Source organism: Physeter macrocephalus, chromosome 2, assembly GCF_002837175.3.
Source record: "Physeter macrocephalus isolate SW-GA chromosome 2, ASM283717v5, whole genome shotgun sequence".
Lineage (NCBI taxonomy): Eukaryota > Metazoa > Chordata > Mammalia > Artiodactyla > Physeteridae > Physeter > Physeter macrocephalus.
In genome coordinates, this window is record NC_041215.1 from 103,106,021 (window position 1) to 103,124,100 (window position 18,080).

At 38.4% G+C, this 18,080-nt stretch overlaps 1 protein-coding gene across 1 annotated transcript in view; it reads right to left on the minus strand.

The window, feature by feature from the left end:
- Window positions 1–1,054: 1,054 nt before the first annotated feature.
- Window positions 1,055–18,080, minus strand: part of SATB2 (SATB homeobox 2) — a 200,920-nt gene continuing 183,894 nt past the window's right edge. Inside the window, exon 10 of the mRNA XM_024124589.2 lies at window positions 1,055–2,270. Coding sequence (XP_023980357.1) covers window positions 1,809–2,270 — 462 coding nt within the window. The 3' untranslated portion in view covers window positions 1,055–1,808. The remainder of the gene's footprint in view (window positions 2,271–18,080) is intronic.

Genomic DNA, 18,080 nt, shown 5'->3' on the forward strand with positions numbered 1-18,080 from the left:
TATACCTTTCAAATATATAAATAGTATTAACAGTTATATTACAATGTTTGTGTAGTAAACAGAAAATAACTTTCAAAGTGATATTGCATGAGGTCTTTTGAAAGGTTGCATGAGAGCACAACTCTAAAAAAAAATCCAACCGCGTGGGACTGTTTGACGGCCACCTTGAAGCGTGAGATGAGTTTCACTTGGCCAGTCCTGAAGGTGAGGTCTCCTCTTGCAATGACTAGAAGTAGAAGTGGGAAGTAATGGTTTCTGATGGGAAGCTAGAGGCGGGGGAGGACTATAGTAGATTGCAGCTTTAATGCTCATTCCACTAAAGAGCCAGCCGGCATTAGTTCTGCTTTATGTAAGGTAACTGCTATGTAGGTAACTGGGAAAATGTTTCCATTTATGACGAGTAGGTGATTCCACTGAAAATTGCTTTGCTTACTCTATTGCCTGGAGCTGCACAATGATTCAAAAACAGGTTCTCGTTAGGGGTGCCCCCATAGTAGGGAAGGGATGAGGCGCGTGAGAGCAAGGGCTAAAAACGTCTGGTTAGGTGGATGGAATACGAACAAAGAGGAAGCCCAAGGTGAAACAGAAATGAGAAACGTCTTTCGGGAGATGAAGGGATGGAGATTTATTTCAGAGGGAGCCCCTTTAAACTGGGCAGCAACTTCTTTTCTAACTTAATATTACATTGAACTATTTTCTATTTAAAAAAAAGAAAAAGAAAACAGCAACAATAAACAAGTTTTAAATGAGCAGGCTTATTAATTTTAAGATCTGAAGCCACAAGCAGGTAAATAAATTTCACAATAAAATGTGGCTCATACTGTGAATTCCATTTGTCTGACATCAGTATGTCATTTTATCGAGACTGCACTAATGGACAAGTTTTCTCTGTACTGAATTTCAGTTTTACTCATTTGGAATTCCACAGAAATGCATCTGTTCACTACAGTAACGACAAGTTGAATAACGGAATGCGAGTCATTTTAAGTGTGCATTGTGTCTTTAAGATTCATTTGACTGGTATCATTTTAAGGTGCCCTGATTTTTTTTTTCACTTTACTTTCTTCTTCTTTCTTCCTTTCTTTTTTTTTTTTTTTTTTTTTTTTGGCAGTGTTGATTTGTTTTGTTAAATACATACCTCAAAAATTACCCATCAAGCTGCCAGATAGGAAGCCATAGAATTAAAAAAAAAAAAAAAATCAGGGACAAACACAGAAAATAAATAGGAATTCAAAAATAGTCACCCCACCCTGAGAGCAGGCCACAGTTTATCAAAAAGCCAAAGCGACTCACTGTGAAGTGGTTTTTTTAATACATAAACAAGTCTCTTCTTTAAGAACTCAATTCACAGTCTATTCTTTCGGATTGTAAAGTTCTCTGTCCCATGCAATTTAATATATATATGTAAATATATAGATATATACATATACATATACACACACACTTGTAGCTTCCTTCATTTATTTCATAGGTCTTTTCATCCTGGAACTTGCCTGGTGTCTCTCCCATAAGTGCAAGGATAATGAAGGCAGAGTCTCCTGTGATTATAATGACTATGATCCAGTCCATTGTAAAGCGTAACACTTTAGTGTCTTTGCCAAGGCGATGTCTGATTCAGAAATACTGAACTTATTCAGTCTACAGGTGTATCCTGTGCAACAGAGAAATGTCAAAAAAAGGTAAGGAAAACAAAACAGACCCCAAAAAGACAAAAATAAAATAAAGCAAAAAAAAAAAAAGGGTTTTTAAAGAAACTAAAACAGAAAATCCTTGGACCGATGTATTGCTTTGCCCGGTGGCAGTTCACATTATCTCTGGTCAATTTCAGCAGGCACAGCCTTGCTTTTCTCCGCATTCTCCTCCTCAGCCTCCACTTTGTACATCTCCTCCGAGCCTTCCTCGCTGTCATTCTCCTCCGACTCTGTCAGCAGCTCCTCGTCCTTATACTCGGCCACGTCCACCACCGAGCCCAGGTGTTCCTTGAGCTTCCCATGATGCTTCACGTGGTACCGCTGGTTCTGGAAGAACTTGATGATAGTGTGTTTGGGGAGATCCAGCTGAGCAGAAAGAGTGTGGATGGCTTCCTGGTCAGGGTACAGGCCCACATCATGGATGAAGCTTTGGAGGATCCCGAGGGCTTCCAAAGAGATCTTTGTGCGAGACCGAGGCTTTTTGGTGCAACTGTCTTCAGTCGGAGGAGGCGGGGGAGGCGCTTCTTCTCTGGGAGGGGAGCTCTCCTTGGCTGGCTGAGACTGCTGTCTATGCAGGACCTGATAATTAAAATTTAAACAAAATTAACATGTGATTCACAATCTCACCTTTCAAAAGCCATCGTCCCTCTGAAATACGTCTTGTCTAGCTAGCACTGTAGTGATGCTGTAGTCATGGTAAGTTCAGGTCTTCTGAAAACTTAAAAGAATTTCTGGAGATTCAGAATCTCACCTACAAAACAAGAAGTTAATGATAGTAATGGTTCCGTTCTGAGGCACAAAGAAGTTAAGTCATTTGTAGCCAAAGGTCATTCGAATTCAAAGGATCTGGCTCCAGGGCCTTGCTGTTAACCAGCGTGGTGTGCCACCTCTCTGAAGCCCAATGACAAAGAAACGGGACCCAGAGGAAAAGTGCAGGCTCTACAAATGAGATCACACGGGCTCACGTCCAGACTCTTCCCCTTAGCTGGGTGTCCTTGTGCAAGACACTAAACATCTTTAAGCCTCAATTTCATCATCTATGAAAGAAAGATAAGACACTGACTCCCTAGGGATGTTGGAAGGATTAAATGACATAATGCATGTAAAGAACAGTGCTTGCCTTAAACCAGAGTTTGACAAACTTTTTCAGCAAAGGGCCAAATAGGAAATATTTTAGCCTTAGCAGGGCCATACCGTCTCTGTTGTGATACCTCATCTCTATAGTGTGAACATAAACAAATGAGCATGGCTACGTTCCAATAAACTTTATTTATAAAAACAGGTGGCAGGGACTTCCCTGGTGGTCCAGTGGTAAAGAATCGGCCTTCCAATGCAGGGGACTCGGGTTCAATCCCTGGTATGGGAATTAAGATCCCACATGCCGCAAGGCAACTAAGCCCATGCGCCACAACTAGAGAGAGAAAAATCCACACGCCACAACTAGAGAGAAGCCCATGCGCCGCAATGAAAGATCCCGCGTGCCACAACTAAGACCCAACGCGCCAAATAAATAAATAAATAAATTAATTAATTAATTAAAAAAAAAAAAAAAACAGGTGGCAGACTGGATTTGGTCCATGGGCCAGAGTTTGTTCACCTCTGGCTTAGGGCAAACATCCGATAAATGATAGTCATTATTATATCAGCCTCATAATTACTCTTAGTGTATAACAGTGGAATAAGTCAGTGTTTGAATCAGAAAATCAATTCTCCATAAAATTAGGAACAACTTTTGTTTATTTTCTTTTAGCCCTGATCTTAATCCTTAAACAAGAATGTTTTTTAAAAATATAAAAACTTCCAAATTAAAGACATATTTTTTTATTAAATTATGCCCTTTAAATGACTAGATTATACTCATATAAATGGACCTCCTCAATATTACTGATGTCGAGGAGACAGCAGTGAGTGATGGCTTGAAGCAAGATTTTGGTTCCCTGCCCAGGAATTGAACCTGGGTAGCCTGGGTGAAAACCAGGAATCCTAGCCACCAGTCCAGCAGAGGCTAGAGAACAAACCATCCATCCTTTGTTCTGCAATCCACTTCTTTTTTTTTCTGTTATCCTTCATGTCAAGGTTTTCTAGTTGTAATTAATTTAAATTTCTCTTTCATTTCTACCTATTCCCCACTCATTAGAAAACAAAACAAAACCAAAAAAAAAAAAAAAAAAAAACCTCTAGTATTTAAATACTAGATCCAAGTTGGAGCCACTCCTGCCTGGGGTGCCACATCAGCAGATTGAACTTTCATGTTGCTATAAATGCTCTGCTCGACCAGAAACACAGTATCCTGTCAGCAAATCCCCAAACGCAACGCCAGCTCTGGGCTCCGTACTTACTTCTTTGTTCTCTGGTCTTTCTAAATAAGGTCAGATATGCAACCCCAGACAATCATGCCCTGTCTTCTGTGTCGCCACTTCTAACGCTCTATAAAACTGGCCCAAAATCCCTCCGGAAGAGTGTTCCACTGCTTGTGAGGAACTGTACCCCCTACAACCCATGGATTGTTCCCCTTGAATAAAGGACATCAAACTGATTACTACATTGGTTTAGTTTTGTCATTTGACACTAGTTAGGCAAGCTTATTCTTGATCCTCATAACTGCTTCTTCAGAGTCATCTCTGCATGAAATAGTTTCCCATTTTAATATTTATTTGTGAACTTTTTCAATCTGACTAAAGAAAGAGAAAGCAATACAGAGGAGATTGTCCAAACAACTCGCCCCTGTCCCCTTCAGAGGCTTATGTGAGAAGGGTTTCCTGGAGAGGGTGCAGGGGACCCTGGAGAGGAACTCAGCCGCTCTCACACCTTGCAACATCAGCAGCAGTGCTATCACAGTAAAAGGTTACCATGAAGGTCCCCATTAGAAAGTAGTATGTCAACTCCAAAGGCAAAGACCGAATTTCCTCCACTCAGATCAGTGTCTGACGTCCTGGAAGTTCCCAAGACCTTTAAGAATAGTGAGTTCACTTTTTAAAAAACACATGTTTCTCTTTTACCATTCTCTCCTATTTTAGGTGGTGTTTTCCATGTTAGAGTAACAAATTAAACATTTTCCAAAGTTCAGGGGGAGCTCAGTCCAATCAATGAAGAAAACATGTCCAGTTACACGAGAGAAACATTGGTACCACCACTACCAGCACCACCACACACTACCCAGATGACAAATTTTTTTTTAAACTACAAAACATCAACATCAAAGCAAGCATTTAAGAAAACGACCTCTGCCATTTATCCTAGTCTCAGGGACTACCTGATGAAAAACGAATTTCTTACCGATGTGAAAATGTCAGTCTTTTCTGTAGAATTTAATAGATATTAGGGCAGATGACACTGTTACTTAGGTAACAGAAGAGGATGAAACTTTTAAAATAATAATTCATAACAAGTAACAATCAAATTAACAATAAAAAGGATAATCAAATGCAAATAAGAATACCCATTATAATAAGCTGATGTCTGGTGGCAGAAAGAAATCTAAAACGGAAGACCATAAACAGTGGCACTAAAGGTTCATATAGTGTCGACCAATTAAAATGAATGTTCTTGGCATTTTCTTTACCCCTTTCAACTAAGAGTAAACGCATGTGGTCTGCTGTGGTAAGCTGCCATCAGCAAAAAAGTGAGAGCTCCACTACTTCAACATCCTAATTATAGCTGGCAGGGAGAGGAGATCTGCACGGTGGACCCACGCTGCTCATGGCAGCTTTGATGGCAGGAAGATATTTGCTCTGAGGTTGTAATCTGGGCAGCTTGAGCACTGTAATAAATGAACCTCTACATCAACAGGAGAAGATTTTTTGCGGGGGGGGTCGGTAAGAAGGAGAGAGAGAGACTGAAATCACATAGGAATATGTACTCATAGAACATGTATACAAGCACAAGGACCCGCTTTTAGAGCAACTGTGTTAATTGGAAAACAAAAGAGAATTAAAATGCCCCATTTTTAAAATTATGCTTGCCTTCTGTAGTAAAAGTCAGCATAATGGTTCCACTTAATTAAATAATTAGATTGGTTCTTTAGGGGTTTTCCATCGTGCATTGGTGAGATTTAAAGAGATTTTCCAAAACTATACCTTGAAGTTACTATAATCTTTCTGCATGATAGGGTTTGTTCTTCTCCTGAGGTACCACCAATTGGCCTATTTCACCCCCCACCTCTAACTTTGAACCTAGCAGTAGTAACACACGGATACAGAGAAGCCACACACGAAATGCAGAAACAGTAATCATAGTAGCTCCCACTTACTGAACGCTTACTCTGTGCCAGGCAGTTTTAAGAACTTTACATGGATTAACTCATTTAGTCCTCACAGTTCCTTGTGAAGGTGCTACTTGGATCCAGAACAACCTAGGAACATGGAGCATCTCAGGAACACCCTCAACATTGGACATTTTAAACACAGAGAGCTGTCAGTCTAAGATAGTTGGTTTCCACGGAACAATGACAATGTCGCGGCCATCGTAGGAGAGGAAGATGTTTCTCAGAGAGCTAGCAGCAACGAAAATGATCTACAAAGTGAGATATCCTGTGTCAGGTCAGACAATGTTCTACATTGAGCTGGGAGGCATGACGATATTTGCCTGAAGAAGGTTAAATAATATTTCTGGCATCTTCAAGCAGATAGGAAGGAGCACAATATTCATAATATCTGAGATGAAAAGAGTCCCCAAGTTACTCTGTCCCAACTATCTTCATTCCCCTGAAATGTTCTGATTACTCCAGGCAGAGAGTTATTTATTGTCTTCTATAATTTTTAGCAAAAAGAACTGCATACATTTCCTCACTAGCCACCTGCAGTAGCTTATTATTATGACAAACAATCAGGAAATTCTTCTTACTGTCGTGTAGTGCTTCTTCCAGTGGTGTGAATACTCTGAACAAAAACAGAGTAGGGCCTACTGCTTACAGTGTGGTATTCCTCAGGCGGGGAAATCAGTCCAAATGCTCTCCCCAAACCCTCCATCTAAACAGCAGGATCAAGTCACCTTTTCTGCACTTTCCCACATCTTGACTAACTAATGCCAACTCTTTTAGTCTCTTCTTCATAGGACAGGTTTCTGAACACCCACTGAACTGAATTTTAGTTTTTCTGTCCGAACTTCTCAGAGATGTTTGAAACTCCTTGTTTGTTAACTAGAATGACTCAAGTTTGGTCCTTGTCCCCAGCCAGTGCCCTGAGGCCATGTCATTGATTCCTGCTGGATGGACTACACGCCATCCTGTTCCTCAGCTCATCTGACAGTTCAGGCATATATTTCTGGCTGATTGACTTTTTGAAACCACAAAATTTACAATTACTGCAACCAAGACAGAGGATGCCCTGCCAACTGAACAGAGATATGCTCTTTCCTAACAAGTTCTTCCCAAGCCCAGATTATTGTTTTCTGGTATTTTTTTAAAAAGGTAAGTATAATGGAGCAGCTACCCAGATATTTATGTAAATCTGCCCAAGCCTGCACACTTTCCAGACTCATCCTTTTTCCCCTTTTTCAAAATGGGCCCAGCAGTTGACCTTTCTATTCCTAAAGTCTCTCATCTCTCTTCACATGACTTTCCCAAATAACAGAATATATCATTCTGCAAAGATAGCTATCCATCCCTTTCCTCTTGACCTTTGCAAACTGAAGCCTGACAATTCATCCTATCTCATTTTGGTTTGGATTTTTCTCCATCACAACTGAACTTAAATTAATCTGGTCAGCAATTCATTTCTGATATTGATAATTTCTACAAAGAGAGTTTTAAAAGGTTTATTTAAAAGCCTCTTTCTTTTTTTGTAGCTTCTATTGTTAGTTTCTTAGGGTTCGCAGCAGTGAAATATCAAGGTAGATTCAATAATAATGATAATACTATTAATATTAATAACAGGTGCTGGCATTCATGTAAAGTTTATTATGAGCCTAACACTAGCCTAAATGCTGTAAATATATTTTATTTTCACAGTAATCCTAGAGTAAGCATTTTTACTCCATTTATGATGAGAAAACTGGGGTTCAGAGAGGATAGGTAATTTGTGTGAGGCCTCATAGCTTCTAATTAGCAGGATTGGATATCTAAAACATATCTGATTTTAAATCCCATGCCCTTAAACATTATGTTCTCCTGTCTTCTGTGAGCAAGATCACATAAGAAAATTGAACAAAGGCTCTAGAGTAGAGGAGACAGACCACAAATAAGATATCAGGTAGTAATAAATACTATAAGCAAAAATAGAGCCAAGCATAAGGAGGAGAACTGGGGGCAGAGGAAGTTATTTTAGATTTGGTGGTTCAAGGAAGGCTCCCTAAGGAGGTAGGCTTTGAGCAGAGGCCTGAAGGAAGTGAGGACCAAACCATGAAAAAGAGCATCCCAGACCAAGGGAAACAGCAAGCGAAAAGGCAGGGAGGCAGGAGTACACTTGGTATATTTGAAGAACAGCAAGGAAGGCAGCGTGTTAGAGACGTGCCACCCAGTACAACAGATACTAGCCGCATTCGGCTATTGACATCTAAATTCATTAAAACTAAAAAAAGAAAAAGCTGAGTTCCCTCAGTCACATGAGCCACATTTCCAGTGCTAGATAACCACCCTGTGCAATACCATACTAGACAGCACAGGTACAGCACATTGCCACCAGCATTGCCATCACAGGAGTAGCTCGGACAGCCCTCCGCTAGAGAGAAATGACAACTGAGGGGCTGCCAGGGCCAGAGCCAGAGCAGCAGGGCCTTGGCATTCTACTGTCAGTAAGGTCTACCCTTACTATGACCTGCAGTCATGTCCTCTGATCTAGCCCAAAACACAGTAGGATTTGAAACCACCACTAACGCTAGAGAGAAGAGAAATATTCATGTATCCACATACTAAGTAAGAAATACTCAGCTCATAATATCAATATATTACTGGACTTTCAACATAGTATCACAAATAGCAACACTATCATAAAAACAACCAGAAGGATGCATCGGCGCTTCTATCCTCAAGAGAACGGGGACTTCCCCGGTGGCGCAGTGGTTCAGAATCTGCCTGCCAATGCAGGGGACATAGGTTCGAGCCCTGGTCCGGGAAGATCCCACATGCCACGGAGCAACTAAGCCCATGTGCCACAACTAGTGAGTCTGTGCTCTAGGGCCTGCGAGCCACAACTACTGAACCCACGTGCCATGACTACTGAAGCCCTCATGCCTAGATCCCATGCCCCGCAACAAGAGAAGCCACCGCAACGAGAAGCCCGCGCACCGCAACGAAGAGTAGCTCCTGCTCGCCGCAAGTAGAGAAAGCCTGCTCGCAGCAATGAAGACCCGATGCAGCCAAAATAAATAAATAAATAAATAAATAAATAAATAAACAAACAAACAAACAAATAAATAAATAAATAAATAAATTGGAAAAAAAAAAGAGAGAATGGTAAACTTACATTTAACTGATGGCTGCCTTCTTCATCAGAAGTGCTTATCATGTCTAAAAGAAATTATGTTTAAAACCATCGACCTTGGGTTGAGTAAAAAAAAAAATTCCATTGATCAAATATTTATGGAGTGTCTACAGTAACTGGACTTATTAATTTACAAAGCTTTCTAGTAAGGAGTCCTGTCTCCACCAGTTGGGTGTTGATGAACAAGTTATGGGTAAGACATAATCAAATAGAAACTTAAAAGTTTAATAAGTCTTGCCTTCCTATTTATTCACTAAAATCTCATCAGGCTGAAATATGACATACATGTGTATAAATGAACATGAAGATGACGATGAAGAAAGAAAGGTTGTAAATATATTCAAAAGAGATATCAACTTCTCAATAAAACCCAACACCTCCTTGCCCAGTGACAAAACACAATCGTAATAAGGATATATGTTGTTGTTCTGCCTTCGAAACTGAAAATTTTAAAAACACAAGGACAAAATGGTACTGTGACAAAAGCTAAGAAAGATAAAGCAGCTCTTCTTAAACTGCTCAGTGTTCAAATAGATTTTGAAGGCCTCAATGAAAACCAGCTGGAAGCCATGTGTAAAAAATAATGGCTTTTGCCTGCAGGGAAGGAAGTGAGATCCTAAATGATTAAGTTTAGGAAAGTATATAATTCACTGTATCATTATGGGGTGAACTGGATTACTTATAATATGCCAAGACTTTGTGGTCTTTTTTATATAGAGAAAATGAGAAATTATTAAGGAGGTGACTGTATAGGGTGGGCTGATCCAGTGCGGTAATAGGTAATAGGTTAAAATCGGCTCCCAGGTGGCCACATCCCCCTCTCTCTGACAAGCCTCACCCATAGGACTGAGCCTCACCAGAGCTTCAGGTCCTACATGGTGATGTGCATCAATAGGAGATGACTTCTAACCGCATTTGAGTTAATATCAGAATTATTTTTACTTGTTTAATTTTACCTCCTCTAAAATAGCAGAGTGTAATACAGTTGATCTGAAGAAGGAAAGTATTCTTCCCCTAAAAATCCTGAGAAAATATATTTACCAGGCAATAAGAACAATTGGTTAGCACAACTGGAAAGCCCTCATGCATAACTCAATTAGAATTTGTTAAATGAATAAGTGCTGCTATTTTTTAAATATACTATATATAAAATACCGTATAACTGAGATATTTGCCTTAAGTTTCAGCAACCTAGATTTACCCCCTAATTTTCCCTTTTTTTCACAATCAGCATTTAAGACTACTAATTTTAGCTCAAAACCTCAGTGGGGAGAATTTAGCGTTAGTAATTAATAATTAATGCAACTATTATACATCTATCTCATTATTGGACTATTAACTACATACTGGCACACATAAGTGCTCAGTACGTCTTTGTTCTGCTGCACTGGATTAAGTCCATATTCTCTCTTTCTTTAATTGCAGACCAGTTACTATTTTTGTTCTGTACAACTTATTGTTTTTTCTTTCAATTATTCATTTTTAGCAAAACTATGTTTTAAAAGTAAAGAAACTGTCACTCATTACAGGAACTTACATCTAGCAGGTATCTGAGAGCAAATATATATATATATATATAATTTTTTTTTAACCATTTTTTTTGTGTTAAAAACAACTGCAAGGCATCACATAATCCTTAAGATTGCTTTTACATAAACCTTGTTAGCAGGAGTTGTGAGGTCACAAAGTTCTGGTTTTGAATCCAATCTTTGTCCCCAAAAGCACATCTGATTACTAGCCTTGCAGCTGTGAGCAAGTTTCTTTCTTAGAGCCACAGTGTTTGTTAATCTGTAAAATCTTCCTTGTAGTTTTATGAGGATTAAGTGAGAAAATGCATGCTAAGCACTTAGCAGAGTTCTTGTCATAAGTAAGGTTTCCGGAAGTAGTTTCTGTCATTAAAAACTGAGAGGAGGATTTAAGAATCAGCAGTATAATGCCTCACATAGTTTTCTGTAACTACACTTATTATGAAAATTAGCAACAAATTCAGAGATTCGTCTGTCCTTTTCACTCCAAAAATCTACAGATCTACAAAGGAGAAAGTCCACCAATAAGTTGTCTTATTTCTTTCATTCATACACTGCACACATCTTAGTTCTTCCACATGGCACCTAGCACGTGGAAGTTGCCACTAAAGCATCTGTCACATGGAATTACACCTCATAATCATAATCCCTTTCAGGGTGACACCTTCTATATGCACAGCCTGGGATCCTCTTAAGATGACCTCCTTTATCGGTTCTAGAAATGTGATCCACGGTCCCCTGCGGGAATCCCGATATCCCCACAGAGAGGTCCATGAATCAAAACTATTTTCATAGCAAAACTGAGACATTAGTTGCCTCTTTGACGGTGCTAAAACTTGTACTGATGGTACAAAAGCAAGGGTGGGGAAACTGCTGGCCTGTTAGCATAAGTCAAGTCAGTGGCACCAAACTTCACCAGTAGTTGTATTCTTCACTGCCACATACACACAGTAAAAATGCAACTTTCATTTAAGAATATCCTTGATCGGGCTTCCCTGGTGGCGCAGTGGTTGAGAGTCCGCCTGCCGATGCAGAGCACACGGGTTCGTGCCCCGGTCTGGGAAGATCCCACATGCCGCGGAGCGGCTGGGCCCGTGAGCCATGGCCGCTGAGCCTGCGCGTCCGGAGCCTGTGCTCCGCAATGGGAGAGGCCGCGGCAGGGAGGGGTCCGCGTACCGCAAAAAAAAAAAAAAAAAAAAAAAAAAAAAAAAATTTTTTAAATATTTTTTAGTTTAATAACTTTATTTTATTTTATTTTATCTTCTTCTTTCTTTCTTTCTTTTTTTTGTCTCCCTTTTATTCTGAGCCGTGTCGATGAAAAAAAAACCAAAAAGAATATCCTTGATGAAGCAGTAATGTGGTATTAATTATATTAAATCTCAACTCTTGAGTATACTTCATTTTAATAGTCTGTGTGAGGAACTGGGAAGTACACATAATGCACTTCTGTGGCATACTGAAGTTAAGATGGTTCTCACGAGAAAGCATTTGTGAGACTGTATGAGCTGAGAGCTGAACTAGCACCTTTGTCTTGGAATAAATATCATTTTTACTTGAAAGAACAACCAACAGGCAAACTATGATTATTCAGACTTGGTTATGTGGCAGATATTTTCTTAAAAATAAAGTAAGCCTGTCAATTCAAAAAAAAAAAAAATCTGGTAGTATTTGTTGCCAATGATTAAATTTTACCTTTCAAGCAAAAATCAGAATTTTGGAAAACTTGTAGCTTCCACTAAAAGCTTAACAGTTCCCTAATACTTAAAGACTTCCCTGATGATACTGGTGGTGATTTAAGAAATTTTTAAAAATATGTCATACAATGAAATGTGTCAACATTTAGAAGATCTGAATAACTCAATATATCAATATTTTCTAAATGAGCATTACATGATATTATAAAATTATGAATAGGTAAAAGATCCATTCAAAGTGCAAGGCAGACCAATGAATTATAATGTAAAAAGGTATGAAAGTTCAGATATGATTTTAGATTCTACTTTGCAGCTAACCTTTAAAAAACTACCACTTGTAGAGTTTTGTATTGAAGAATGATCATAATTTCCTGGGAAGGCTATTAAAATATCCCTTCCTTTTCTAATTGCAGGTCTGTGTGACGCTTGATTTTCTTCATTTACTTCAACCAAAATTACACTTTGTATCAGAATGAATGAGAAGCAGTTATGAGAATCCAGTTGTCTTCCATTAAGTCAGACATTAAAAGTATCTGCGGGGGCTTCCCTGGTGGCGCAGTGGTTGTGAGTCCGCCTGCCGATGCAGGGGACACGGGTTCATGCCCCGGTCCGGGAAGATCCCACATGCCGCGGAGCGGCTGGGCCCGTGAGCCACGGCCGCTGAGCCTGCGCGTCTGGAGCCTGTGCTCCGCAACGGGAGAGGCCACAACAGTGAGAGGCCCGCGTACCGCAAAAAAAAAAAAAAAAAAAAAGGATTTGCAAACATATATGTAAAACAATGGTACTCTTTTTGTTTGTTTTGGAGATAGTTATCTTCATAAAAATATATTATTTACACATAAATATTATTTATAATTATTTTCAGACAAACATTTAAAAGATTTCTCAGAACTAATTTCTAATATGGTAAATATTGATAGATATGCACATTTTTGGAGTCCTTAATAGTAAGAGTGAAAGGGGACCCTGACACCAAAAAGTTTGAAAACTCTGTACCACATGAATCGCTTTGACTACATAGCCTTGTCTTTCCCCTAATGAAAACCAAACACTTTACTATAAAATACAAAATGGACCTTACAGTTAATAACATCCTTACTTGATCTCAGTCACCAAGGAAAGTGTGAAAGAATGAGTGTAGGAGAAAGTACACATGCATTACGATTTGCCTCTTGACTTTATCTCTCAGAGACATTTTCACAGGCAAAACATATCTGCCTAGGTACACAACTCAGCACTATTTCTAACTTCAAATGATGTTACTCGAGTTGGCTCTTATGGTTCTAATTTCACATCCTAACATTATAAGACTTATTAAAAACCGTGGTTTAGTTTTGTTGCTTTTTTTGGATTATACAGTATCCAAAGGTCAAAACTCAGGAAATATGTTATTAAAAAAAAAAAGTATCCATGAAGCGATGACAAATTGCGGACTACAGGTGTTAGATTACATTTTGACTCCAGGCAGGTTTAATATAAGTTGGTCTCCTTTTACAATTGCTCTTAGCACATACAGCTATGGGAAGGGGGTTGGGGGTTGGGGTTTGGGGGTCGGGGGAGAGAATAAGAACCAAAAAAAAAAAAAAGAGTAGAGTTCAATAAAAGAAGACCATGTCGAGAGAAATCAATACAAACAAGCAAAATGGTAGGAAGTCTAACATGGAAATATGTGTTCAATTTCATCCAGCCTTAGTCTGAGTTTCCTTTAATATTGTAACCAAGATGGTATTGGAACATCGTGTATGTTTTTAATGCAGTTTAATAATTGTTTCTCAAAATACACACTTTGGCCAAAGATAAAAGCATAAAAGCTGTGACACAATAATCTGTTAAAATAAACTTGGGGGTTTAGAGGAAGCTTCTTAAAACAGCCTTTGGCTTATATCATTTCCTCTTTGGTAACAAATTGAGAACAACTATACCAAAGACTTTGGTATGGTTTGGGTTAAAAAATGTGTCATAGTCATCAATCTGACTTTGGGGAGTGGCCAGAATCTGTAAACCCTGAAGAGGTAGCTAGCTGGGTGAGCTGCTTTTCCAATATAAGGAGATGAGCTGATAGCAAATTAAGCAGGGTCAAGATGAGTAGCCATATTTCAATCAGATAGACTCCCTGACACATAAAAAACAATTCTCTCTCCTATTAGAATGTAAGAGAGATAAAACATAGACATATATTGAACCTAATGGCAATTATAACTTTCCCTTCATCAGCGTCATATGATAAATAGGTTTATTTGCCCATTTAGGACCTAACGTGACCAAAATCATTCCACAAACATAACAGAATTCATGGGAGAATTCAGGAAGAGCAGACTCTTCAGGAAAGTCCAGGCCACAACCATGTGCCCTTCTTCCCGGGAGAAACCATCTCCCAGCCCACCTACCCCAATCCCATTTGCCCGACACCCATGAGCATCCATTTCCTCCTGTTTCCATACACCTCCACCACCTTTCACAATGTCGTCTCAAAACACAAGATTTTGCCTCAAAATGAAGAGAGAAGGCCTATCTTTTGAAGATCAGATTCAAGGTACAGATAATATTAAAGTGTCTTTAAAGACCTTATATTTGAGTTAAAATGAGTAAAGAGTAACATGACCAGAGCTGACAGTTACCTCTGGGATTCTGATTTCTAAATGACTGCATGACTTGTTTCATTGGTATAGTTGAGAAAAGAGTGGCTTTTGCTCCAGCATGGATGAAAGAAGAGCTCCCACATCAAGTTAAAGTTGTGTTAAAGATAATGAAGAGTGTAAAACGTTAGGATGATATACGTCCCTGGAATTCATAATGGTATTAAAAGAACCAACGTGGAAATTCATGACACTTCATCAATGGCAAAAGGGCAAGAGAGAAAGATGTGCAAAGGTTCAGGATAAGAATGATCCATTAGAATTCCTAAACAGTTAATCCAGTTGGCTAAATAATTCTCAAGTGAAGTAAAATGTAAACCAAATGAAAACAACTTCATCAAATGCCAGTGATACATGACCCAGTAAGCTCTGAAATTTGACTTTTTAAAACAGATTCAAGGTAAGCTTAAAAGAATAGAATACATTATTGAGCTTTGCTTTATTGTACTTCTCAGATATTGCGTTTTTTACAGATTGAATGTTTGTGGCAACCCCACGTTGTCAGATGATGGGTAGCATTTTTTTAGCAGTAAAGTATTTTTAAATTAAGGTATATACATTGTTTTTTTTCTTTTTAAGACAAAATGCTCCTGCACAACTAATAGACTACAGTATAGTGTAAACATCATTTTCATATACACTGGCTTGCTTTATTCTGATATTCGCTTTATTGTGGTGGTCTGAAACTGAACTGGCAATATCTCTGAGTTATGCTTGTACAGAAACTGCTTCAGATAAATAAATTTCATCCAACAAGTTTAACTAGAGCAGAGCTTCAATTCCTTTTATGTGAAAACATGTTAAGTTAAAGGAGGTAGAGAATATATATATTCTACAAGAACAGACATCATGTAGGCAGCCAAGAACTGCATCAACGAAGACTTAAAATAATGATTTCTGAGGTAAAGCACTAGAGTCAAAATTCAAACCACTTAGAAATCTCTTACTATTTAGAAATCCAATGACAAAAATAACTGGAAAACACCTACTTGGTAAAGAATGACTTAGAAACAAAGATGATATGGGGGGAAAGAATGTGTACACTTTAAGTCATAGGATCTCAATAAATTATATAAGCTTCATTGAACTAAAGCATCATTCTTCCTGATTTACATACAGATTATATGATGTGAGTTGGGGGTTGTATGTTAAATTTAATCATTCAAATCCTATATTCAGTATGTATTCAAAGTGGTTCGCCATCCTTTGGACTTCTTGTTTCTTACAAACAATAACAAACTAATCTCACAATGGCGATAGGTCCTGTTGTATTTATTCTTTGGATGAGAAAATGCATACATAAAAATGAACTCTGATCCACAAATCACAAACCCCTGAGTCTAACATATAACAAACATGCCCTTACTGCTGTTTAGGTGGAAAATTGAGAAAAAAACAAAAATTATTCTGCTTAAAAGTTTTGAACAAAAATTCATTTTAGTGTGAATAAACATCTTCCAATTAAAATATAAAAATAACACTAAAAATGACAGAGGAAACTATTCAATGTTTCAAGTGTATGGTTAAAAGTGAAGACAAACAAGTTAAGAAAAATTATAATACATTATGGAGAAGTTCCTCTCCCAAATGTTAATTTTGAGTGGGTAATAAAGGAATTTTTACTTCTTCTATCTTTGGATACCATTAAAAAAAATATATATATATATACCCAATTTTGTCAAAATTTGCCAGAACAAAAAAGAGAGATTTTGCCTGACACAACTCAGCCAAGACTCAGTATAAGATGAAAAATCCCCATAATTGTAATGGCACTAGTGACACTGCAGTTATGTTGCATTCCAGCTTCTTAAAGAAGAGTGTTTAAATTATTTAAGGAGAAAGGGTGTTTGGATTAGATTTTTTACTAGGGGGGTGGGGGGAAGAAAGAAGGTAATCCATGTGTTTGAGGTCTCACACGGGGCTGTTTAGAATTCCTTGATAGGCCACATTTTCTGTATAATTTTTACAGTTGGGGCACTCAGAAGTCAGAACAATCTGACAGTTATGGTTAGTGAAAATATTAGATGTTCACCAACAAAATACTACCTCAGCATATTTTTTGCTTTCTGGATGTAACCACTTAATAACAGGACTTGAGAAAACTGCACTGTGTGAATCAAACACATAAAAGTACAAATATTCCTTTTATAGAAAGCAAATCTTAAGCAGTGTATTATAGTCAACCACTCTGGTAAAAGACAAAGTATCTAGAATTACCACACCACGGACATATTATGGTTTATTATTCCCTAACGTCCAAACTGGGTAAACAAAGTCAAATGATCAAAGAAGGGTTTTCCACTCAGACTATGAGGTAAGGGCCACTGATCTCTAGGGAGTGTCAACAGAGATTCCTTGTGGTTTAGCAGTGAAAAGGTGTCAAATGAGAGCTTATCAAACACAGCCTTTAGTTTTCAATTTCATTTAATTTCATCAGAGACTGGCTTCCTTGGTTTTATTTTCTTTCAAGGAAAAAAGAATATGGCAAAATTAAATCATGTGAGGTGAAACTTCCAAAAGGTTAATTCTAGAGTATTCTTTTAAATTTGAAACCACGTTTAATTCATTACAAGGATACTGGTTTTACATTGTCCACATCGATCATCTTACTAACGGTAATCAGGTATGGAGAAACTTTTGCTTCTAAACTTTGTGGGAAATACACCAGGTGCGAGAGGAAAAGCAGACAGGGCCAGGCACTCTTACTCAGACCGTGGTTTACTCAAGAAAATAAGTCTTTTGCTCCCAGGGTACCAAGGATGGTCACTGGAAAGAGAAATCCCAGTTCTTAATTCCCCGGGGCAAAGTAACTGGACTGGCAATTCCTTTTCCCACAAGAAAGACTCTAGTCTCCAAGCTGCAGATGAACCATTATATTCCCATGAGGCCGGTCATGCAGCATCCTTATCTACTCAGATTCACAAAGCAAGTCCCAATTTTGTCTCTGTGCCACGTCGCCTTGGCTTTTCTAAGCATATTTGCTTATCCTGTGTAGGTCGTCCTCAGAAACTAGAACTGTCAAGTCATTACACTTCCAAATGTAAATCTGCTTAGGGGTGGATTTAATTTTTTTTTTTTTTTTTTTTTTTTTTTGCGGTACGCGGGCCTCTCACTG